The sequence below is a fragment of the Kogia breviceps genome, chromosome 11 (assembly GCF_026419965.1).
Source record: "Kogia breviceps isolate mKogBre1 chromosome 11, mKogBre1 haplotype 1, whole genome shotgun sequence".
In the NCBI taxonomy this organism is placed as follows: domain Eukaryota; kingdom Metazoa; phylum Chordata; class Mammalia; order Artiodactyla; family Physeteridae; genus Kogia; species Kogia breviceps.
Window position 1 is genome coordinate 72,770,210 of NC_081320.1, and position 24,800 is coordinate 72,795,009.

General features: G+C 42.8%; 1 protein-coding gene across 5 annotated transcripts in view; it reads right to left on the bottom strand.

Annotated features, from left to right (window-relative positions):
* The window catches only part of GALM (galactose mutarotase), an 89,442-nt gene that overhangs the window by 36,953 nt on the left and 27,689 nt on the right, over window positions 1–24,800 (bottom strand). For 3 of the 5 annotated variants that reach the window (XM_059078836.2, XM_067007767.1, XM_067007766.1), the window contains 2 exons: window positions 7,382–7,536; window positions 3,779–3,985 (listed from right to left, as the gene is read on the bottom strand). In XM_059078836.2, the coding sequence (XP_058934819.1) occupies window positions 3,779–3,985; window positions 7,382–7,536 (362 nt within the window). Of the gene's footprint in view, window positions 1–3,778; window positions 3,986–7,381; window positions 7,537–14,306; window positions 14,783–24,800 lie in introns of those variants that run through there. The other 2 variants (XM_059078834.2, XM_059078835.2) reach the window with 2 other exon arrangements.

Sequence of the window (24,800 nt, forward strand, 5' to 3'; positions counted from 1 at the left end):
TTCAGAGGCTGTGAGAATCGATGTCTGAACATGACAGACATTGGTTTATTTACACTACCAGGAGGCTCTGTTTCTAACGAACTGTGATTCTCTGGTACTGTCCCAGCGGTCAAGGGTAGGAGTTGGGTGGGAGGCAAGGCTGGGGGAGAGGCTTCTGCCCACATTATCTTAGCCACGTGTCTGGTCCGTGATCTGACCTGGGAAGGCATGTCCAAAATGGGAGTGGCCTGCACCCCTGCCTAGAGCTGTTCCAGCCTAGAGGGGTCTCTCTCCTGTGTGGCTCTCCCTACTGTCCCCTCATGCCTCAGGCTACTGCCCGTACCAAAGAGGCCCCTGGGACTGAGGGCAGCAGCCGTAAGGGAATGAGAATTTGGGACTCTTTCTTTGGCTCTAATTGTTCAATGCTCAGTTCAAGGTTGAGTAGTATTCCACTGTATAAATATATCACAACTTATCTGTTCTCCTATTGATAGACTTTTGGGTTGTTTTGAGTTTTTTTTTTTTTATTATTATGAATAGAGCTTCTTAGGAATTTCCTTGTTCTGTTTGTTTTTCAGCACTAGGGCAGGAAGAAAATGATTCAGTGTGAAAATCACACATCACTAAATTGAGTCCAGGATGTTGGGAAGACGCCTGGGAGGAGAAGGAAAGGAACACTGACTAGGCATCCACTCTCTGAATTGTTGGGTCATTAAACAGCAGTAACATTCCTTCAGCAAAGGAAGCATGCTTTTCATTTTATGACTCTTCTGACCTGGAATAATGCAATGTCTACTCTGGTGGAATATTACTGTTGGATGCTTTTCCTTTTCAGGCTGATGAAAACTTGGCAAGGAATGCTGATTCACAAACAGAACTGAGGCCCATCTCTGAGTTCAGTGTTTACTTTGGTTAACTTTGGCTGCTACTATTTGTAACATTAATCATTTACAGAGCTCACTGCGGCTTGGATGGGGCTTTAAAGACCTTCTTGTGCATTGCCACTACCACTTCCTTACTTCAGCTCTTATCACCTCTAGCAGGATATAACAGACACTCTTGGTTACTACCCAAAAGCTATCTCAACTCCATTATCAGCACCCTCCCTTTCCCCTGGCAGAACACTGACTTTTGGATTTATCCTATGTGAGGATATGTTTAGGGAAAGGACCCCCACCCAGGCCCCAGAGAGCAAACTTTGATTTGTCTAAGCCAACCATGGTAGTCTAATTCCCTTGCTGGTGATTGGGTTAAGCAGAGTATAAGACACACTTCTGGCCAACAAAATGTGAGGAAAGTCTGCTGAGGAGCTTCTAGAAAAAGTTTTGCTTGTTCTTAAAAATGGAACATTAGGGGCCTTCCCTGGTGGCGCAGCGGTTGAGAATCTGCCTGCTAATGCAGGGGACACGGGTTCGAGCCCTAGTCTGGGAGGATCCCACACGCCACGGAGCAACTAGGCCCATGAGCCACAACTACTGAGCCTGCGCGTCTGGAGCCTGTGCTCCGCAACAAGAGAGGCTGCGATAGTGAGAGGCCTGCGCACCGCGATGAAGAGTGGCCCCCGCTTGCCACAACTAGAGAAAGCCCTTGCACAGAAGACCCAACACAGCAAAAATAAATTAATTAATTAATAAACTCCTACCCCCAATATCTTAAAAAAAAAGAAACATTAGAGGTAGGTATGAAAAAAAGAATAGTTCCTTTTTTTAATCTCTAGATGTGACTATATGAAGAGGTGATTCATGGAGCTGTGGCAACTACCTTGTGACCATGAGGGGATAAGCTGGAAGACAAAAACCATAGCACTGAAGAAGCATAATGGAATGACGGAAGAATTTGGGTCCTTGATGACATATCTACACAGTCATACCAAAACCAGAACTATTGCTTTTCATCTCAAATTGCCCCAGGCCTGCTTTCATAGCTCTTTAGATAAAGTTTCAGTTAAAAAAAAAAGTTCTCTCAGTTTTGTGTTAGATAAGAAAAGAAAAGCCCCCCCCCCAAAAAAAACCAACCAACCTGCAACCTACATACCTTTTCCATTCTTTGAAAAACACAGTGCTCTCCTCCCCCTAGTCCTCCAACACTCAAACTTAGAAGTGATGAGTCAAAGTTTGACCCCCCAAGTAGGGCAACAATACTGCTTATTAAATTTAAAAAACAAACAAAAGGAAAATATATAAGATGAGTTGACTATTGTAAGTATCAAGTTTCGAGCTATTTACCTGGGGAGGGTTTAAGACACACAGTAACGCTTTTCCGGGTAGGGCAAGAGATGTTCTGAAAATGCAGAGAGACCCCTTGACCCCAGGCCGGGTAACTGCCTACCAACCCTAACCTGATGCTCCAAAAGGCTGGTGGCCCTCACCCACCTCATCCCTGAAGCTAGAAGCTGTGGATGTGAGCTGTGCTTACTAAGATAGCACACAGAAGGGAGTTGACCCTGACCGCCCTTCTGTGTGGGGTCTGTGATCTGGGAAACTATTCAGCCTCTGGAAAAAAATTTAGAAATTTTTAGGAGTCACTCCAAGTCCTTGTAGGATTGGAAAGGTAGAAAATTCTGGTCAGGAGGGTCCTCCTCTCACGTAAGCAGAAAGAGCCTTAGTGAACCTTACATTCCCATTTTGCGTCCTTCATTGGAACACATTGGCAGAGTAATACTTCACGCCTAATTTCTTTTTCTATTTCTGAATCTATTCCTTTAGATCACCCCCTTAGTTACAAAAATGTGGAAAATAGTGAAAAATCACCATGATCTACTACCCACATAAAACCATTAATATTTTGTTCTATTTCTGTCAAGTTTCTTTCTGAACTTATTTTAAAAAGTGGGGTCTTGATGCTCATGGTTGCAGAGTCTCTCTTATGGCTTGTGCATGTGTATTTTTCGGTTTGTCTTTAAGATCTCAAGAAGGATGGTGGAAGTTCCTGAAGATAAGGAACAAGCAAGTGAAGAACCGTCTTTCTTATTTTCAAATTATGTAAGGACCAATTAACTCATGCTATTTGAAAAGATTCTAGAAAAAAAATCAGCATGTCATCAACAAACTCCTAAAAAGTGTAAAAATGCAAGATATTACTAGCTGGCTGTGAACATCATCTTGTGGTAGGAAATCATGCCAAAGCGATTCAAGTCTGGTATACAATGATGAGCTTCTTAGATGAAGAGAAAGTCATAGATAGAATCTACAGATTTTAGCTAAGCCTTTTATTCTGTCTCATGTAATAGCCTCCTCAGCAAGCTAAACTATTATCATTAGGAGGGAAGGAGGTAGTTTGGAGGGAATTACCTAAAAGGGGGGCTGCCAGTGTCTCCACACCACTCCTAGGGTGGGCCGTACAGCGGGAGCACACAAACACTGGCAGCATTTATCTAAAGGAGCTGGGCTACGCACATCTTCAAGGATCCAGTGACGGAAAATGCCTTAATTGGAAGTAATTTTCGTGGGGGGACGGGCTGGTAGGAGTGAAACTGGGGAAGCAAATGTAAGCGCTTGTTACAATTAGATGACAGGGAGTTCTTGAAACAGCTTGTTACCTGTCTGAGTGTGGGGGGCAGCACAAGGTACTCAATGTACTCATTTCCCTATAACGTCCATCTGTGGACCACCTACTATGAGTCAGATGCTCTGCTGGGCACTTCTCCTCATCCCAGGGGCGACCCCGTCGCCAGGGTAATTCCATACTGGGTTAGTCTCTCCAGTCACTCCCCCAGGTCACTCCACAAAGCACAATGCAGGAGAGAAGAGGCAAGTGACACTTCACACTACAGCAGGGGATCAAAGGCAAGTTCACCTACCTGGCCTGCCAGGTTGAAGTAAGAATGGTTGGTCAGATTGACCGGAGTGGTCTGACTGGCCTGCGCTCGGTAGTTGATCACGAGCTCCCCGCCATCCAGTGTGTAGGTCACCCAGACTTTTAACTCTCCAGGGTAGCCTTCCTCACCATCTGGACTGACCCGTGAGAACTCGACTCCATTTGACAGCACCTGAGGGCTCCAGAGGACCTGGAAGAAAGTGTTGTTGAAGCTGTTTTGTCACTCCAATCCCAAGCTAAATGCCACATTCCAATATTTAAAGACAACTTGTGAATATAACAAAACAGAAACAGACTCACAGATACAGGGAACAAAGTCGTGGTTACCAATGGGGTTACCATAGGGGTAGGGGATTAAAGGTACAAACTACTATGTATAAAATAAATAAGCTACAAGGATGTATTGTACAGCATGGGGAATATAACCAATATTTTATAATAAATTTAAATGGGATATAATCTTTAAAAATTGTGAATCACTATGTTGTACACCTGAAATGTATATGTAATCTTATATGCCTTATCGAGGGCCCATTATGAGCCTAGGCTCTTTGCTAGAAACTTCGCAGACACTGTGTGTCTCAGGGCTGACGTAAAGTAGGTGCCGTTATCCTCATTTAAAGATGAGATAATGGACGCTCAGAAAGGATAAACTGCTTGTCCCAGGCCACACTGCTAATAAGACAGTGGATTTGAATCAAGTAGTCTAATCCTGAGCCTGCTTCCTTATTCTACACCATCAGAGGACAAGGTAGCCTGAGACACCCCAGTCCCTTTGGGGAGCTCTGGGGTCACTAGGAAAGGGGCCCTTTGCAGACATGAGACCTCCATTTGTTGGGTGCTCACCAGACAGCCACTGACCTGGTGCTTTACATAAACCATTTTATAAGGTAAGGATTTAGTTGAACCAACCGAAATTACCATCTTTATAGGTCAAAACAGTTGAGCACTGGCAATTTCACATGGCTCCAACTAATACTATTTACCCTCATTTTATAGATGAGCAAATTGAGTTCAGGGCAGTTAACTTGCCCACCTCCACCTCCCACATTCCAGGGGATGGAGTAGAACCCTTTCATAATTCATGCAATTGTTTAAAGGGGAGAAATATTTTGTTTAAAGGCATACGTGTAATTCGTGAGAGCTAGGATTCAAACTTAGCTTGACAGTCTACACTATTCCACATCTTACTTTCAGTCAATGTTTTGTTCCAATCTTCGTTTCCAACAGCAGAGTTGAGGCCAAACACTGTCATAGCAAATAGAGTTGGAAGATAATAACTTCTGTGGGTCAGAGGAACGGCCCACGAGCCCAGGCTCTGCCCACCCACTCCTGGCATGGCCTGGATCTCTCTCACTGACACTGCATTTACCAGGAAGAGAAGCCCAGTGGGAATGGAGGTCTCTGCCTTCACCTACAGTGAAAGCAGCTGGTATTTGAAAGAAATTCGCTGACCTTAGTAAAAAATTAATTTTACACCCTAATTATCTCCTGGAAATGTTGCCTGGTATACGTGTGATTTAAAAAAGAAAAAGGAATCCCCCAAACGGAAAATTTTAGGAATAAAATATTTGAAATAAAATCGTCTTAACTTGCTACCTAGTTTTTTTCCTTTAGAGAAAGGACACAATGGAAAGATTTTTGTGTAAAGCAATATTATCAGATAAAGTGGAAAGTATAATTCCTATTCACGGGAGGATTTCCCTGACCCTATGGTTTCCAAATTTCCTGAAAATTTCCGCATTTGTACCTCTAGGCCTACTTACACCGTTTCTAATCCTGTCAAGTTATTCAAATTTCATCTTTAAAAAAACGTGTTGGTATAAATAGAAAAACACTTACCTGCAAACCAACAATTATTCAGTAATTGTTGAAACCAAATGCAACTTAAAACAAAGTCTATGTGATACTGCTCATGTTGCTACATGAAAACCTAGTGGCCTAAAACTTTCAGTGGCTCCAAGATTACATTCCAAGTCTTTCCCCACCCCTCTGTGGGCTGTTGCACAGCCACTCTCCAATATCCACTTATTAAATGACATACTATCGTTTCTTCAAGAACAGTTCAAATGCGACCTCCCTAGTTGCCATTAATTTGTCCATACCCAGTTCCTGTAGCACACAACTGGCATCTGTATTATGGGGCTTGTTGCCTGCAACAGTTATGTAAGAGTCCCTCACTATACTGGAGTCTCAGGGATCCCCATCTCCCTGGTTCATAGAAGGGGCTCAGTTGACACACTGCATAGAAGGACATGAATACTATCCTTCTGCGTTTGTTCATACAGGGGCATACCCATTATGCAACACCACAGAAAATTCCATGTGGAACAGAGTGAGAGCAGGAACAAGCTAGAACAAGGTGCTGAGGCTCCCCCCGAAGATCCCTGGCCACACAGAGCTGGGCCTAACTTCCTCTGGTTGGGGTTTGCCCATGGACCTGGCATATTCCAGAGACCCTCTGCCCTGATATTGCCAGGACACAGGATACCCTCTGCCTTCGGGTCTCCCTGGCGTGAGGAGTTCCGTCATGGAGGAAAGGGGAAGTGATGGGACAGTCTGGCTCTGAACTACAGACAGGAAGCTGGTAGGACAGGGGAAACAGAGAGCGACCAACTTCCTTCAACAGCATGGGTGGTGGTAAGAGGTAGAAAAGAAAAAACTGTGATTCTTAACTGCCATACATGTTCCTGTCTTCTCTGGCTTTTCTCTAGGAAGTAACCTGGGTGGTATAATTTAAAAGAAAGCTAACTACCAAAATTACCTCTCTGAAATTAGACTAGTAACAGAATCACTGGGGTTCACCTGCAGGCTCCCACGCAGCTAGGAAACAGGAGGGCATGCATTCCTACCTCAGGGAGAAGCTGTCTGATCAATTTGTTTTCCTAACCTGGTTTTCCAGGGATTCACTTAGGGAATGGGAGTTTTAACATGGAAAGGGGGAACCGGGGAGAATCGAGGTCATTTTGAGGCGTGAGGCACTTCACGGGAAGGGCAGCCTGGATGTGGCACCACAATGCATAGGGAGGGGGCTCTCAGACAGATACACGGGGTGTGTTGGGTTGGGGGCACCCACAGCAGCTGTGGCGGACACCAGCAGTTGTAGTATAGGAATGAGGGCTTTGGGTCAGGCAGCCCAACTTAGGAGCTGTGTGGCCTTTCAGGGCCTCAGATTTCTCATTTGGTGACAGTACAGGGTTCTAGTGAGGGTGGGAGATGACATATGCAAATGCCGTGTGCAAGAAGTGGCGGGTATTATTTTTAATCCACTTTTCTGTTGTGCCTAAGGTCAACCAGCTCTGATGCCAAAACTGTGAGAAACGTGCTCCCTGTCTTTCCTAAGGGCTGTCTTCCTTTCACTCAGGGCTCTCCTGCCTATTAGAGTCAGATGAGCTAGTGAAGGGTGGCTCCTGGAACACAGCGGGCACATCTGCTGCCCCAAACCATGGGAGCAGCCTCTTTCCTGTATCACCTTACCATGCATTTGCTCTAGGGCCTAGGATTGTGCCTGGCAAATAGAAGGTATGCTTGAAGGTACTCAGTGAAGTGTGCCAGGTGAGGACTCTGTCCAATGCCCCCAACTCACCTTATCAAACCCTCTGACTCCTCCATGCAGGCTGTTGGGCCCATTGTTAATGGCCAGATGATATTCCTTCCCGTCCAACGTGAATGTTCCTCTGGCAATTCGGTTGGCCACCCTGCCAATCACTGCTCCAAAGTAGGGCTGCTTTTGGAGGTACCCTGCAAGGGTATGGGATGACGGAGTTTTTTATACCTTTAAACCAAAGACAAGGCTTACAGTGCTGCCCACCACTTCCTCCTGAGGGCAGCTGCAACTTGGGCATATCCGCGTCCACAGGGAAGCAAGGAAAGATGGTGTTCTTTACACATGACCTTTTCCCTTTCCAAAAGCAATTCATGTTCTTTCCAAACATTTTAAAAGAGCTTTCTAAAGCACAAAGAAGAAACTTAAATCATCCTGATCTCAACACTAGAGAGAACTGTTAGTATTCCTATGTATATCTATGTATGTATACCTTTCCATCTTTTAGTATATGTGTGCATATGCTTTTCTTCTTATAAAACTGAGGTCTTCATATACATGCTGCTCTGTAATTTGCTTCTAGGCCAATTTTCTTAACTAAAAATTATATTCTTGTGTAGTCTTGAAAAGAAACTATCTTATGCTTCTTTTTCTTTTTAAAAAATCATACAATTAGCACCTGAAAATTTCCTTTAATGAGCATTAAATACCCAAGTATATAGAGTAGCCTTGCTGGAGGAAACACAGGACACCTGTTAAATCTGAATTTCAGATAAACAGTGAATAACTTTTTAGTGTAAGTATGTCCATATTATTAGAATACATGGGACATTCACATAAAACATATTTATTGTTTATCTGAAACTCAAATTTAGGTGGGTGGCCTACATTTTTATTTGTTAAATCTGGCAAGCTTAATAAAGAGTAAAACATGAAAACCATCCTTCACTTCTCAACTCCTCTCCTACCCACTGATAATCACTGCTAACAGTCTGGGATATACACTTCCAATTGCTTGCTTTTGTTTTTTAAATTAACTACATATAAGCACAAACAAATACACAAACACACACATATTCTACATAAAGAGACAAACTACACATATTGTTTTGCAACTTTTCATTTAGCAAATGTCTTAAGATCATTCCATGTGACTCCATATCCATCTACCATATCCCTTTTGATGGCTATATGGCATGCTGATGAGCATAAACTGTTGTTGGGCTTTTCTGGGCGGGGGGCGGGGAGGGGACATAAAAAGTAGCGTAGCCAGTGTCTGTACTTACAACGGTATGCGTGGGCATGTTACAATAACTTCCTTGTCTTTAAGATCCTCTATAATCTTTTAGTTTAGATCATCATGGCAGAGATTAAGGTTTGGAGGTAGTTCATTTTTTTTGTATTATTGCTAAGATTACTTTCTGCTCTATTTTTCACTCAGTTGTCCCTGGAACTCCATCCCCCCTTCATGTGGTACTCTGTATCCATCACACCTACTGTGGGTCAGAAGAGTATGTGATTCAAGTGCATGAACCCTTTTTACCATGGCTGGAGGGGCTCTCAGGATATGGGCCCTGAACCTACTGGGCCAGTTATAGGTCACACGTTCCCATTACTCAACTGGTTGGGCATAAGTGAAACATTAATCACTCTCTTCCAGGTCTTCCCTGGTTCACTTCCTTGCCAATCTGCAGGTCCTCAGGGTCCTGCCCACAGACTCTCACAAGAGCTAACAGTTATTGACCGCTTCCTAAGTCTCAGCCACTTTCTAAGTGCTCTACATTAAAATCATTTCATCCTCAGAATACTGCTATAAGGTAGGCAGTATTATTACTCTCATTTTACAGGCATGGAAATTGACCACAGAAGGTTAAGTAACTTGGCCCAAAACACACAGCTAATTAGTGGCAGAATCAGGGTTTGAACCCAGGCAGTCTGGCTCCTGAGTACATGTTCTTTTTTTTTGTGGTATGCGGGCCTCTCACTGTTGTGGCCTCTCCCTTTGCGGAGCACAGGCTCCAGACGCACGGGCTCAGCGGCCATGGCTCACGGGCCCAGCCACTCCGCGGCATGTGAGATCCTCTCAGACCGGGGCACGAACCTGTGTCCCCTGCATCGGCAGGCGGATTCTCAACCACTGCACCACCAGGGAAGCCCTGAGTACATGTTCTTAAGCATCACGTTATTTGGAGAGCACAAGGCTTTCTGGTTAATTGACCTTTTACCACCATCTCTCAGCACAGGCCAGGCTGATTCTCCAACAGCTTCCACCTCTCTCCCCACCTTCTTCTCTGAAGCTGTAGCTTTAGAACCCCTTACACTGAGTAACAAAAAGGAGTCTCTAGGACTTCCCTGGTGGTCCAGAGGTTAGGACTCCACGCTTTTCCTGCTAATGGTGCGTGTTGTTCCATCCCTGGTCAGGGAACTAGGATCCCACAAGCCGCGCAGCATGGCCAAAAATAAATAAATAAATAAAAATAATAATAGGTCTCAATGTTGTTTTCATTTGCATTTCCCTGATGACATATAATTTCATTTGCTAATCGGGAGCTCAAAAATGTGAAGAAAAGCAGAATTTTTGTTCAAAAATTGTTTGGCTATATCTCTTTTTGACTCCTACATTGATCCATTCAACAAACATACACCAAGCACCTACTCTCTGCCAGCCCCATGCTTGGCATCAGAGACAAGGACGAATTCAACAGCAAGGTTGCTGCCTCAAGGGCTTGCAAGAATTCCCTAAGAAGGGACCACTTTCTGGCAACAATTAATAAGCCCATGGAGGTAAGAAGCCCTTGGTTTAGATGAAGAGTTTTTAAGGATTAAACCAGAAGGACAGCAGAAACCACTGCTCTCAACTGTCTCTGAGAAACTCTTCAGAACACATGGATTTTATACTATTTTCACATGTTACTAAGCTTTTAAATCAAATCAGAATTACAAAACGTGACAGTGCCCAAGTTCTGATTAGGACTAAAAAGCTTGTTTTTGAAATGCAAAAAATACTGTTTTCCATGAAAAAGGGCAAAGGTCAAGCCATGAATGCTGATTCAGTGAAGTCAGTTGCTGATGCAGGATAAAGGGGAGAGAAAAAGTTTGTCCCTTTTTCTGGGCAAGGGACTGGCCAGAATATATTAATAAATGCTTAACCATGGGGTATGGCCCTGTCCACTCCTCAAATATCCCAAGGATCTCAGCTATGACACCCACCTCAGACAGCCCAAACTTTAGCATGAGTGCCCCAAATCTCAAATAAAATCACTCAGAATTCTCAGTCAAAAACTCCACACCTGAGTGACTTTCTTTTGGCTTTCTAAGGAAAATAAACACTAGTTTAATTGACAAGCACTTTAAGCATCCCAAATATATTATATATTTTTAGATGGCTGCTGGTTGTCCCAGAGGAATCTCCATGCCATTTTGTGCACAGTTAACAAAGTGAAATTTAAAAGTTCAAGGAGTAAGAGGGAAGATATTTGGGGGCAAAGGAAGGAGAGGAGATTAAAATGATTAATTGTTCACTATAGTCAGACATGATCACAGCCAATAGCATTTTAATCCATTTGGTTCAAGTGAGGAAACAGATCTAGAGAGGTTAAATAACTTGCCCAAGGTCACACTAACTTGCCCAAGGTCACACAGCTTTAAGGGACAAAGCAGAGATTTTAAACTAGGAATCCTCAAAGCTCCTACAAGGACACTCTTGGGCATCTGTAATATTAAACTGCAACCTCTAAACTGGTCTCTTTTCCCCCCACCCCCTCTTACAAACTCAGGTTTTCTAAGAGCACTAAGTTTATTTTTTTCTAAGCTTTCCATAATGGCTCTCATGGCGGTAATTGCTGGGTGTTGGTGGCGACTGGGCGGAAGATGAAGGGGAAGGAATCGCATTGATTGCATGGGTAGGTTATTTACACCTCTGGCTTATAAGCAAATATCCTCATCATGGGTTTTGAAATAAGTCATAATTTATGACTGCAGGTTGGACGTGCAGATGAAAAACATTTTAAAATATTTTTAATACAAAAAATGGCAGAAAAAATACCTCACAGGAGGCATTACTGATTTTTCTAGCCTATAACTAAAAGATCATATGATTTACCTCTTTAGAATTCTACAGAAGAAAGATCTCATTTTCCTAGGGAGAATCTGAACTATTCTGACCTCCAGTCATGGCCATCAGCCAAGTCGTTTATAAAATCTATCTGGGAAATTAGAGGTAGTTCACATCTAACCTGGCAATTACAAAAGGACCGTGTCTCATGGAATTATCCATGCTTAGCTCTTCACCTTGGCTCAAAACATTTTTGGAACATGGTAATGTGAAGATAACCCCTTACTCACTCTGTCACATCTTATTGCTTTAAATTATTTGCCTCAGTTTGTTTATATAATACTTACATACTCAGATGTTCTAAAAGACTTTACAGTGAAAATCTAGCCTCCTTCCTGTCTCTGTACCCCAACTACCCAGAGTCCCTTCTTAGAGATATCCTCTGTCGCCAATTTCTTAACATGGGTTTTAATACACCAGAATTGATCAAAATAGTAGCAGACAGTCATTTCACACTATTCTGATTGAGGCAGTTATGCTTCCTGTAATGACATATATGAAGTTCAACCTCGAAGATGGCTAAACATATCAGAAGGCCTTACTTGATATTCTAAATGCTTCTTTATCTTTTGAAAATAGCTTGTTCTCCTTTTTAAATAAATAATTAAATTATCTAAATTATAGCATAGCATTGAAAATGTCTATCTTGATCTAGCACCTAGAATACTTTACTTTTTTTTTTTTTTTTTTTTGGCCACACTACGCAGCTTGCTGGATCTTAGTTCCACGACCAGGGATGGAACCTGTGCTCCCTGCAGTGGAAACTTGGAGTCCTAATCACTGGACCACCAGGGAATTCCCAGCACCTAGAATACTTCAGATGCTTTGATTCAACCTGGCATTTTGTGGTGCCTGCGACACATCCTGATAAAAGAATGCTATTTAACTTTCTCAAGAGATGTTAATAACATGGAGAACAATACAGTCAATACAAGCTAGATCATTGTAATCTGAGGGGGGGGGGTCTATTTTTTTTCTCCCTTTTAAGAACATTTGGGGATAATACTTTCTTCCACCTAGACTCCCACAAGATTCATAGACTCACAGAGACGACTGCATTATTGCCCTCACAAAATAGGCACTTCTATGCCTGCTAAGAAACTGGTGCTTCCCAGGTGCCACATCATCATGGCACACGTTTCATATGAATTCCACAGAGATGCCTTGTGCTTTAAGGTCCATGTGACTCTTATATGAGAACTAAAATTAGTAAGAAGTGAGTGTGTGTATGAGTGGGAGGAGGGTAGTTACCTCCTGAATGGTGATAAAGAAGAGATGGAAATGGGGTGATAAAAGCAGATGTTCACTGCTCATCAAGTCCAGTGCTTTACTGGCTCAGAAATTCTAGGTCATCTATCCAATTCTCCTTGGACTCCACTGGGCAATTCTGCACCAGTCAAGTTATCTCTTTGTGATTCTGGTTCAGCCTAGCAAATGGTTATGCTACTAACAGAGAGAGGTGACTCAGCAAAAGTGATTCTAAAGAATCCTCTTTTGTCACTTGTCAACTCTCTTGCTTTCTGACTCTGACGACAGAAGATAGGAACACCACCCCCAGAAGTAGAAGGGGGCATGGAGACCAAGGGGAAGTGGAGCTGATTGCCCCCAGCCCCTGCACCTTCCTACCAGTGAGTCTCCTGTAACAGACTCGCTGAAATCACCAAAGAAATTCTGCTGAAGGTTACCTACCTCCTTCTCCGAGCCAAGCTGTGGAGGCTCCAAAGGAGCTAAAGACAACCAACCAGAGGACAAGGAATAGGATCCTCAGAAATATTTTTATAATACATTTTGCTAAGGAAATGAGGAGCCAGTTTTATCCTCCTAAGGGAAAACCAATACTTTCAGGTTTCTTGACCTCCAACAATGCGCTATGTTACATATCTAAAGAACCAAACAGACAGAAAAACAGACACCTAAAGGAAAATCTCAAGCCTCCTCTTAACGGATTTTGTCCATGCCCCTACCACTGAGCAGAGAGAATTAATTCTCAAGCAGTTGCCCTTTGCTAACTTTATTTCGACCTCATTTTCTGTCTAGCTACTCGGGTGTGCCAAGAAATAGCAAGCACTATGTACATTTTCTTTTGCCCCAATCAAACTGCAGTGTGACTTATTTATTTATGCAATTATTTGGCTAAGGTCTATCTCCACATCTGCACTGCAAGCTGCATGAGGATGGGGACCTGTCTCATTGAATGAGACAGGGGGATCACCAGTGTTTGAATGCAGGAATTAATACATGTTCTTAATTGTCTACGGATTCCCACAGAACAAAGTCCACCCTAGCTATTAGGAGACTCGTTTCTCGATAGTAAGTTGGTCTTCCTCATTCTTTCAGCACATTGATCAGCCAGGGGGTGATCACAGACCAAAGAGGATAAGCTTCTGCACCCACTAAGCTTACCTTATGGAGCATTTCTGAAACAACCAGCCCTCAAAGATAATTTGATCAAGGAGAAAGGAAGTAGAAGACGCACGTCTTTGATCATTTTCCTTCTTCCGAAAGGGCAGGAGGAAGAGCAGGGAGCCACACCCCCTCTGGCCTGCACTTTCCTCTCCCACCCTTACAAAGATCCGGCAGTTCAAAGATCGCTCCAGTGTTGCTGGAGTTTTATCTTACCCTCAAGACAAAGTCTGAATGTATAACCAGAGGCCAAGTCCTACGGCACTTTCTATTCATTTTGTCTTTTTCCAAACACTGGATCGCACACAGCGAGTTAGCCGGATCCAAGTACTCCTGATGGTCACAAGCTCCGTACTTCGCCTGCATCCCTGCATCGCGGGCAAGCTGTGTGGGGCAGTGTGCCAGGTGGAACTGGGGCCCGTCCGCAGCCCGGGGAGGAATTCAACCCACCTTCCAACTCAGCAAAGCCGAGCACCAAGTCTGAGGCTCTGCCCTGCCTGTCTTTAACCTCCAGGGCCGTGATGGTGCAGCCCCAGGAGATGATGTCTACTCTCAGCTGGTCTGACTGCAGCTGGAACTTCTCCACCGTCCCTGCCCCCAAGGGCAGGTCTCCAAAAACGGCTCTGGTCACCGAAACCATGAGGAAAGCCAGGGGTGTGCAGCTCCTCCAGGTCCTTCGAACTCCTGCCGCCAAACCTGGAGCGGCAGAAGTTTACTGGAGAAGGGGTGGGACATGGCTCAGACTCCTCCCTTTTCTTGCCTCGATTTAGGGAGTGACCGCTCCTGCAAAAAATATCTTCTGGGAGCTTTCCCCATCATTCCTTCGCCTGAGGGTGGCACGCAGGCAAAGTTTCCAGCCAGGCTGGCAATTTCCAGCTAGTTCCTTTCCTTTACTAACGCTGACTGCATTGCATGTTGGGAATGGTAGTCTTTGGATGGTGAAATTGCATGTTGGGGCTTGTAGTCTTTCTAAACCCAAATCCTGAATCTGCAGGGTTCTACTGCTTTCACTGACACGAGGTTCTCAATATGCAATGATCTGTTCATTAATGGTGGCTAACTTTCCGATAAAACGCTGAAAAATGAAGAGATCAGAATTAGGAATAGTGAGGGAAGGAAATGTTGGGGGGAAATTTTGATTTTTAAGTTAACTCTTTGATCCAGACCGGAAAGAAGTACGGAGGTAGTTTAGAGAAGGGGTAAATAATTGCAGGTTTCTCTGCACACTGACTGAAGATCCATTCTGTTTGTCCCACACAAACAACTCTGAACATGTTTCTGCTGGAGCCACTGCCAACAGCCTGGACAGGGTCACGTGTAGATGGATTAGGGCCTAGTTTATAGGGAGGCAATCTCTGACTTTCTTTTCTTCAGGGAACTGGGAAAGGACCTTGGGTATATACCCCTTCTTGTTCCTGAAATCCAAAGTTCCTTTAAGAAGGGATTAAGGATAAATATTTATTAAGGTCCTCATTAATGTCATATACTGTACTTTCATTATCTACTTTTCATAAGCAGAAAAAGGCTTTAAGTGGGACTTCCCTGGCAGTCCAGTGGCTAAGACTCTGCGCTTCCAATGCAGTGGATGTGGGTTTGATCCCTGGTCAGAGAACTAAGATCCTGTGTGCTGTGGGGCGTGGCCAAAAAAAAAATAAAAGGGCTTTAAGTATGCACTGCTAGAAGAGAAAAGACACAGAAGTCATAAATAATAGTTATGCTTTGATGTGCCTCAGAATTATCTACAGAGATTTTTTTAAATGCATATCCCCAGGCCCATACCTGGAATTATGGATTCTGTGAGTCTAGGGTGAAACTCAGGAATCTGCTTTTTTCACAGGTTATTCTTATGCAGTTTATCTGGGACCAGACTTTGAGAAATATTGCTCCAGGTTTTGATGGCTAATCTCAGATTTTTTTTTCCCTCTGATGGCAGAGGACTAAGATAGAGCTACCAAAAGCCTTAATAGGATTGTCAGATAAAATACAGGGGCCTGGGTTATTTCTTTGCTAAATCTGTCCAGACAGTACTGGGCCTAGGAAGGGGGAGGATTCTGGAAGCCTGACGACATGTTTTACCTGACCATCTGTATACTCAACTCATCTTTACTTGACACTGCTTTTGATTTGGTTCCTAGATACTTCAGAGAGGATCCAACTAGACTGTGGTGAACGCCAAAATGCATCTATGACTAGGAAATTAGGAGAATTGGGATCCCATTCCTGGAATCAGATGCTAATAAAACATAACAGTCTCTCAGCCCTGTCTGTGTAGTTTGAAGGAATACTTAACATTCTTGCCACAAAGCCTCAATTCTCATTCATGAATCAGGGGAATTCTGATAGCAAAGGAAAAAGAGAGCTTGCAGCAAGCTTCAGTGAAGCATAACATATAATAACAAAAAAACCCAAACAAGTCAAATTATAGACTGCACTGCACTCATACAATAACGGATAGGCACTCTTGGTGCTGCTTCATCAGAAATTCCCATAAACTCTGCCACCCTCATCAGCCCACTTAACTTTTATGTGTATGCTGATTCATACGCAAGCCCTTTCTGCAATGCTGTATTAGCAAGGATGTCTTAGGATCTCTTCTGTGAGCAGGAAGACCAAATTTTCTTTTCTCACCCACCAGTTCTCAATGTTCTGCCAAGCTCATGTTGTCACAGAAATAAATAAATGCATCTGGATGGCCAAAGCCAAGTGTCACCAGTGGGTGTCTTGTAGCTTGGCTTGTTGGAAAATGAAACATACCATGATGTCTCTCTAAGAGCTACACTTCTTGATTTCATTTTCCTTTAGCTTTGAAGGGTTTAACATATTGTCCCAGATAGGACTACTTTGTGTTAAGTCAGATGTCAGGCACAAATCTTGATTTTTCTTACCAAAATATCTTATTTTCTTAATCTCACGGTGGTAATTTAAAGGAATATCTGTGCACTTAAAAAGGAGAAGAAGCAGAGGAAGAAGAAGGAAGAGGAGGAGGAGAAGCTGAAATCTAAGGAAATATTCTCCATCCCAAATGTTGGATTGGGTTAAAAGCAAGGTAGTAATCTTGAGAATGATGAGAATGAAGCATTGTCAAATTTTAGGGGGTATTTACTTTTATGTGGGGGATAGGGGCTGAGGGTGAGGTTATGAGGGAAAAGGAGTGGGAACTGTGACAGTTAAGTCAAAGAGGAGTTACTTAAAGTGGATACTTTTCTTTCAACCAGAGAGTGAGGTATCAGGGTGGACAGGTCAAGAACAAGGTCTGTTTTTCTTCTCAGCTGGAGGTTAGTCCCCAAAACTGAATGCTAGGAGAGTCAGGAATGAGGAATCAAGGCCCTTGCTACCTGGGCCCCACCTCCTCTTTCTACATAGAAATGGCAGGTGGGCTGTTCCTAGGACCCATTAGACCCTAAGCCCATAAAGATGTCTCCAAAACCTTAAGCTATTGACAGGCTGCTACGCAGAGGAAACTCTCTGAGCTATAATAATAAAACCAACTCACAATACCTCACAGTTTGTCAATAAAGAGACCTAGAATAGATTCTCTTCAGTCAGGTTGATACATTACCATCCTCCTGTTTCCTTTCTCCTTGCTCAGAGCTCCAATAATGTTTACCGTCAGTTCTCTTCATCAGCTGCTCAGTATGCACTGTCTTAGATCATCCCTTATCTTTTCATGAATACATTTTGTTGTTGTTATTGTTTATTCAACTGTTGGCTCCCTGACTCAATTTTTTGACATGTATTTTTTATAACCCAAACAACACTATATTTGGTTTCAGATGAAAACTACTTGTATCTGGAAGCCAGGCATACTTGGGAGAATGCAAATCAAATTCATGAGAGGTAGGATTCTTCACAGTTCAATTCATCTCCATTTCATCAACAATTTTGAAGGAGCTGTTGTGGAAGGTATTATGGGGACAGGTAAGAAGTTGCTGAGGAAGATAGATTAAGTTTTGCTGTATGACATGTTCATTTATCAGATAGTCAATAAGTATATGCCAGGCACTGTGCTAAGTGCTGGTTGTACACTGGTAGGTAAAACATGATCTTTGCCTTCAAGATGTTTACAATCTAAAGTGATATAATGTTCATCTCTATCCTCCAAAAAAACTTCAGTAAAATCTGCAAAATTCAATTCATAGTCAATGCTAGATGAAACAAAGTACTGGGACTGACCTCAAGATAGCTATAATTTCAGGCTTGCCCAAAGATGATCAGCCATATTGGGAATATTTTAAAATTCCCTAGCGCCAAGAACAGTGACAGGCAATTTTAGATGCTCAATAAATAATTATTCAACGAATACATCATACATTTATAGATACAATTTTCTAGTGGAGACTTGGTTCTGGTGCCAGAGAACCCAGGTTCATGAGGCAACAGAACTTACTGTCTGAGCAATTTGTTCAACCACTTTGGACCTCAGTTTCCTCATCTATGAAATGGGCATAATATCACATGATTGACCCATCCAATTGTTAATTGATCACTAGTAAATATTAAGTACTAAAAATTTACTGAGCACTGTGATAAGCACCCTTATGAGTCAGACACTATTACCTTATACAGAAATTGAGACTTAGAGAGATTAAGTAACTTGTTCAAGATCACGTGGTTAGTAAGTCAGGAAATCAAGATTTGATCCTGGGCTGCTTGACAGCTGAGATAGGAGCATTTAACCACCTCCTTATATGCTGCCTAGAATTGTGGTCAACTGAGAACATGGATTCTAAAACACTAACTGAATTCTAAAACATCACACTAATGTAAAATATTCATCTTCTAATTTTATGGTAATTGCAAGTTTTAAAAAATCAGTTTCTGGAATTAGGTCACATTGGGTTCAAGAGGGCATTGTATTCACTTACTGTAGGTAAAGGAGGACCCAAGGAGAAGAACTAGTCCTTGGCACCCAGAGACTCTGGAAACAAGGCACTCGTCACCTCTGGACCTATTATATATTCATTTTTTATTTGTTATTATGTCTCCTGCCAAGAAAATGAAGCTCCAAGAGAGCTGGAAATTTCACTGCTGCATCCCAGTACCTAGAACAGATTAGTAGATGACTAAAAAAACATTTGTTGAATGAATGTTTGAGTGCTAGAAAGGATGTGAAGCATCTCTTTTACAAAGCTGGTGAAAGTCTCAAATGATAAAACTCTGGAGGACAGCTTGTCAATATCTAGTAAAGTCAAAGTGCATATAACTCAGCAATGGTCCATAACCAAGCAATTATATTCCTTGGAATATACCCTAGATGATCTTTTGCATATAGGCATAAGAATATTTATGGCAGTAATATGCATAAGAGTGAAAATTTGGTTAGAAAAAAAGAATGAAAATTTGGAAACAACCTAAGGTACATCAATTGAAAAATGAGTAAAAATATTGTGGAAGGGGACTTCCCTGATGGTCCAGTGGTTAAGAATCGGTCTTGCAATGCAAGGGACGCTGTTTCGATCCCTGGTCAGGGAACTAAGATCCCACATGCCCTGAGCCTACGTGCTCTGGAGCCTGCGAGCCACAACTAGAGAGAAGCCCGCGCACCACAACTGAGAGCCCGCACGCTGCAACAAAAGACCCGAGCTGCAACTAAGACCTGACGCAGCCAAAATAAATAAATAAATATTTTTAAAAATGTATAGTGGTAGATCTATGTAATGGAATATAACATAACAGGAAAACGAATGCACTAGGGCTCCACAGGACCTCAAGCATGAATTTCATAATTATGATGTTAAGGGAGAAATAAATCACTGGCAGAAGGATGAAGATATATCATTTATATCAAACACAAAAATTTGTAAAACAAATTAAATCTCCCAGAATTTGAGCCATTGGCCAGGGTCATTTAGCTTGGTAAGTTGTACAGCTAGGATCTGAACCCAGAGCACTTTCCACTATATCAAAATGCTTCTGGTAAACACTGAGTGGCAGATATGGATTAGACCTTCATAGAGCTCTGGAAACCTTATTGATTGATCTTTTCTTAGCTTGAGTCAGTTGTGGTGCCAAGCGACTGGCCTGGAGGGTGAGGTATTTTCTACTCCTCATTCTCTGATATGAATAATAGATGTTTAAGCAAAATTATGTAAAGCAGCTTTAGAACAAGTCCCTCATCCATTACCTCTGGCATGATTGTAGCACCTATTTATATAAATTCTGGAGCCACAGCTAGCCTGAGCACATTCTTTGCCTTTATACACACTAGTTAGCCACTTCTAGGTATCTTTTGTGACAGCAATACTTTCAAGAGTCAAAACTTTTATTTCTGGAAGGTATAAACCACCTCAAGCCTGGCTTAGGCAAAAAAGGGAATTTATTGGCTAAAGACAGTGAAAAGTCTAGAGATGTTCAGGCATGTTCAGGCATGGCTGGATCTGGGTTAAAACTATGTCAGTAGGACTTGGTATTTCTCTTCCTCTTGGTTCTGTTTCCACTGCGTTGGCCCTATTTTCAGGAGTGCTTTTTCTATATATGATTTCTAGCATCCCCAGGTTTATATTATCCTATGATAGCAATCTTAAAACAAATCAAACTTCACATTCCCAATAATATCAACAAAAGTCCCAGTACTGAACCTCACTTGGTCATGTGCTCTTCTGAACCAATTACCTGCTGCTTGGTAGGGTGGAGTCAGGCTGACCCAACAATATGGACTAGGAAAGTCTCGGGGTGGGAGGGGGAAGGTAATTCCCCAAGGAAAAATCTGAATGCTATTCCCAAAGAGAAAATGAATGCTGATCAGGCAAAAACAATGTGTGTCCACCAAAAAGAGTAATATCATTAGAGTGTTAGAAGTTGGAAATAAAAAATAACTACACAGGGAAGCATGTAAATTGATACAGCCCCTATGGAAACAGTATGGATGTTCCTTAAAAAACTAAAAATAGAACTACCATAGGACCCAGCAATCCCACTACTGGGCATATACCCAGAGAAAACCATAATTCAAAAAAAGGACATGCACCCCAGTGTTCATAGCAGCATTATTTACAATAGCCAGGACATGGAAGCAACCTAAATGCCCATTGACAGAGGAATGGATAAAGAAGGTGTGGTACATATATACAATGGAATATTACTCAGCCATAAAAAGGAATGAAATTGGGTCATTTGTAGAGACTTGTATGAACTTGGAGAGTGTCATACAGAGTGAAGTAAGTCAGAAAGAGAAAAGCAAATATTGTATAACGCACATATGTGGAATCTAGAAAAATGGTATAGATGATCTTAGTTGCAAAGCAGAAATAGAGACGCAGATGTAGAGAACAAATGTATGGATACCAAGGGGGAAAGGGGTGGGGTGGGAGGAATTGGGAGACTGGGATTGACACATATACATTATTGATACTATGTATAAAATGGACAACTGATGGGATCATGCTGTATAGCACAGGGAACTCACCTAGTGCACTGTGGTAACCTAAATGGGAGGGAAGTCCAAAAGGGAGGGGATATCTGTTATGTGTATGGCTGATTCATTTTGTTGTGCAGTGGAGGCTAACACAACATTGTAAAGCAACCATACTCCAATAAAAATTAATTTAAAAAAGAACTACAGGGCTTCCCTGGTGGCACAGTGGTTGAGAGTCCGCCTGCCGATGCAGGGGACACGGGTTTGTGCCCCGGTCCGGGAATATCCCACATGCCGCGGAGCGGCTAGGCCCGTGAGCCATAGCCGTTGAGCCTACGCATCCGGAGCCTATGCTCCGCAACGGGAGAGGCCACAACAGTGAGAGTCCCGCAAACTGCAAAAAAAATAAAAATAAAAATAAAATAAAAAATAACTACACAGGGAATTCTTGTAGAGAGTTCAAGCGTTTAGAATATTTTGAAACATCAGAATACCTGTGTCTCATGAACAACTTTCAACATTTTGTCGGTGCTTTCAGTAGCAGGTGTTGCCACATCCTCACATCTATTCTTGTTTTACTTTTGCCTTTGGTCTCTTGACTAATGTGGTACTGACGCAAACTTGCTCGAACATTTCTCAACATTTTCAATTACCCTTCGGTTTTTCAAAGGACAGGAGCCACCAACATTCTAGAAAGAATGTTAGCTTAGATCCAGTCTAGTCTGAAGCACATTAATCTTTGCCTTGTCTGAAGACAAGGTGGATCAAGGAATTGCTCTCCAAGTTTATCTGAACTCCATCCCTCATAATATGGAAACATATCAAAAATCATGGGTGAATATAATTCTTGGCATAAAATAGCATTCAAAAACATTTTAAGGGACTTCCCTGGTGGTCCAGTGGTTAAGACTCCACCCTTCCACCGCAGGCGGCACAGGCCCAATCCCTGATAGGGGAATTAAGATGCTGTGCTGCGCAGACAAAAAAACCCCACTTTTTAAAAAAGATATCTTACTCAAATAAATGTGGAGAATTCGCTCTCATGATTTTGCCTGCCTGATTCAGTAAGCTTTGATTCAGTCCCTTCCATATCTGCTAACCATGGGAACCAGTCATAGTGTGATCTTAATTCCTTAATTCCTATATGCTATGTCACTTGTTCAAGAGGTCCCAACACTTTTATAATTTCCTGCTTTTGAATGGATCATATTTGGCTCAACTTGAATGATAAATTTCTGACAAGATGTACTAAGCAATTTTTTTTTTGCCAAATCAGAACTTAAAAAAATTACTCTTTGATTAGTAAGAATTATATTTGGCTGTCTGTAACAGACATCCAAAATAATAGTGGCTTAAAAGAGATACAAGTTGATTTCTTTCCTAAAAGCAGTCCAGTGGTAGGTATACGAAGTTCTGGGGTTTTACTTTACTTGCAAGCTAATAAATTGCTGTTTCATGGATGCTGGCTGAAGATACAAGATTCCTAGGTCTGAGACAAAAGATTTTATTCCTCACTGCATCCAAGCATCATGGGCATCATGTTGGTGCTGGTTCCTCATGCCTTTCAAAACCCACGGAGGGGTACTTCCCTGGCGGTCCAGTGGTTACGACTCCATGCTCCCAGTGCAGGGGGCACGGGTTCAATCCCTGGTCGGGGAACTAAGATCCCGCATGCTGCATGGTGCGGCCAAAAAAAGCCATGGAGGCAGCATGGAGGCACCAAGATGGACACTCTACATATAGTGGGTTTGCATTTCAACTGAAATCTACCACTTTTACAGTGGCTGTTAAGCAAGCCTGCTCTTTGTCTGGGAGAAGACGTTAGTTACATTGTCTCTTGACCCTGTTGATTGCAAACTCAACTCTGAGAAATGGTTGGCTAAAAGCAGTCAAGGTCTTGCATTGCTGGCATACCCAAAAGGGATGTTCAGGGATGCTCAGGCTCACCACTGCTTGTTCCAACAGGTGGTCCAAGGTTGGGATGGCAGCTCTGCTCAATATGGTCATCTGGGGCCTAGGCGCCCTCTAACTTGTTGCTTCATCATCTGTAGGGTGTGGCCTAAAGTCCACTTGGCCAAGGAGATATGCTACCCTGTCCACAATGAGAGGAACAGGGTGGAGGAGAGGAGACAGGGAGAGGAACTGCTGGAGAAAGGGCAGACCCCTCCCTTTAAGAACACATCCTGAAAGTTCTATACTTCACTTCCCTTCATCTCCCATTGGCCAGAGTGTATTCACATAATCATATCAAAGTTCAGGGTATGTTGGGAAATGTATAATCTTTATTCTAGGTAATCTATTAATGTAGTATAATGGAGAAGACTTTGGAGAATAAGTGGCACTCTGCCACATTCTTTACTAAAAGTTGGTGGTATTTAAATAAATACTTTCCAGGGACCTAAGAGGGTTGCTAATCACCACTTTGTTCCTCCCATCCTTTGTACATAATGAGAATCTGAGCCTGTGGCTTGGGTGGGTACTGGTCACAGCCAGGTATCTATGAGTACACACTTGGGATGGGACTACAGGTATCAGATACTCTACAGGCACTGCCCAAAGTGAGAACACAAAGGAATCATATGACTTCCAAGGATCTGGAAAAAGACAGAGATTTTACTCCAGATGATGGTGTGTTTGTGAGTATGGTGCTAGAGACTCCAAGGATCAAAGTTGCAAGGTCTGGAAGAGCTCTACTTGGAGAAGTTTATTATGCCCAGAAGGTGGGTGGTGCAGCCTGGGAACCATTTTAAAGAGCCCAAGCCACACAGGATTTCCCCCCAACCCTCACATAAGTGGATCCTGTAATAGACGTGGAGAACTCCAAGTCAGCCCAGGACAAGGGCTATTTCTGTCATGGAAGAGGAGACAGAACCACAGTTGGAGGGAGGGATTTCCAAGAGTCAGTGTTGACCCAGTATAGTTACAGTAAGGAATTTCCCAAGGCCAACTGACTGGGAGTTGCTTGGGGCACTATCCTAAGTAGTACCCAGCTGAGGTCCCTGGGATGACCTTGCAGCTGGCAGGTGTTCTCTACTAGCTAATGGTGGCTCTGGCCTTCTAGTCCCGGGGAAGCTTCTCCTTCATGGAAGACTTGAGCCTCTGCTCAAAGTAGAAGCATTTGGCCAGTTCATTCTACTTGGACTTCAGCGTATTGCCTCAGTCGTATCCCTTGATTTTGTACCATCTCTTACCAAATTGACTGTGTCTCTCTCCCTGCAGGTGGGTAAGACAATTATTGACCAGGTTAGCTTTGTCCTGAACAGGGTTCTGGCAGAAGAAATCCTTGTCAAAAATGATCACATATTAAAAAAAAAAAAGACTAAGAATGAGGCCCTTAGAATGGTTTCAGGTATGTCAGCAGATATACCAAGATGTGTGGCATTGATTGATGAAACTATGTGGCTTCTCTAGGAAGAGAGAGAGAGCAGAGAAGGCAAGGAAGTGAGGGGATAGCATTTTAACAGCAAATGCTAGGGGCACAGGAGGCCTATCAGATGTGAGGCCAGGATAGGAAGGCTTATCAGAAAAGACTTTACCTGGACTCCTGGGGCACATTCCAGTGGAAATCCCTAAGTGAGTTTATTGCAGCA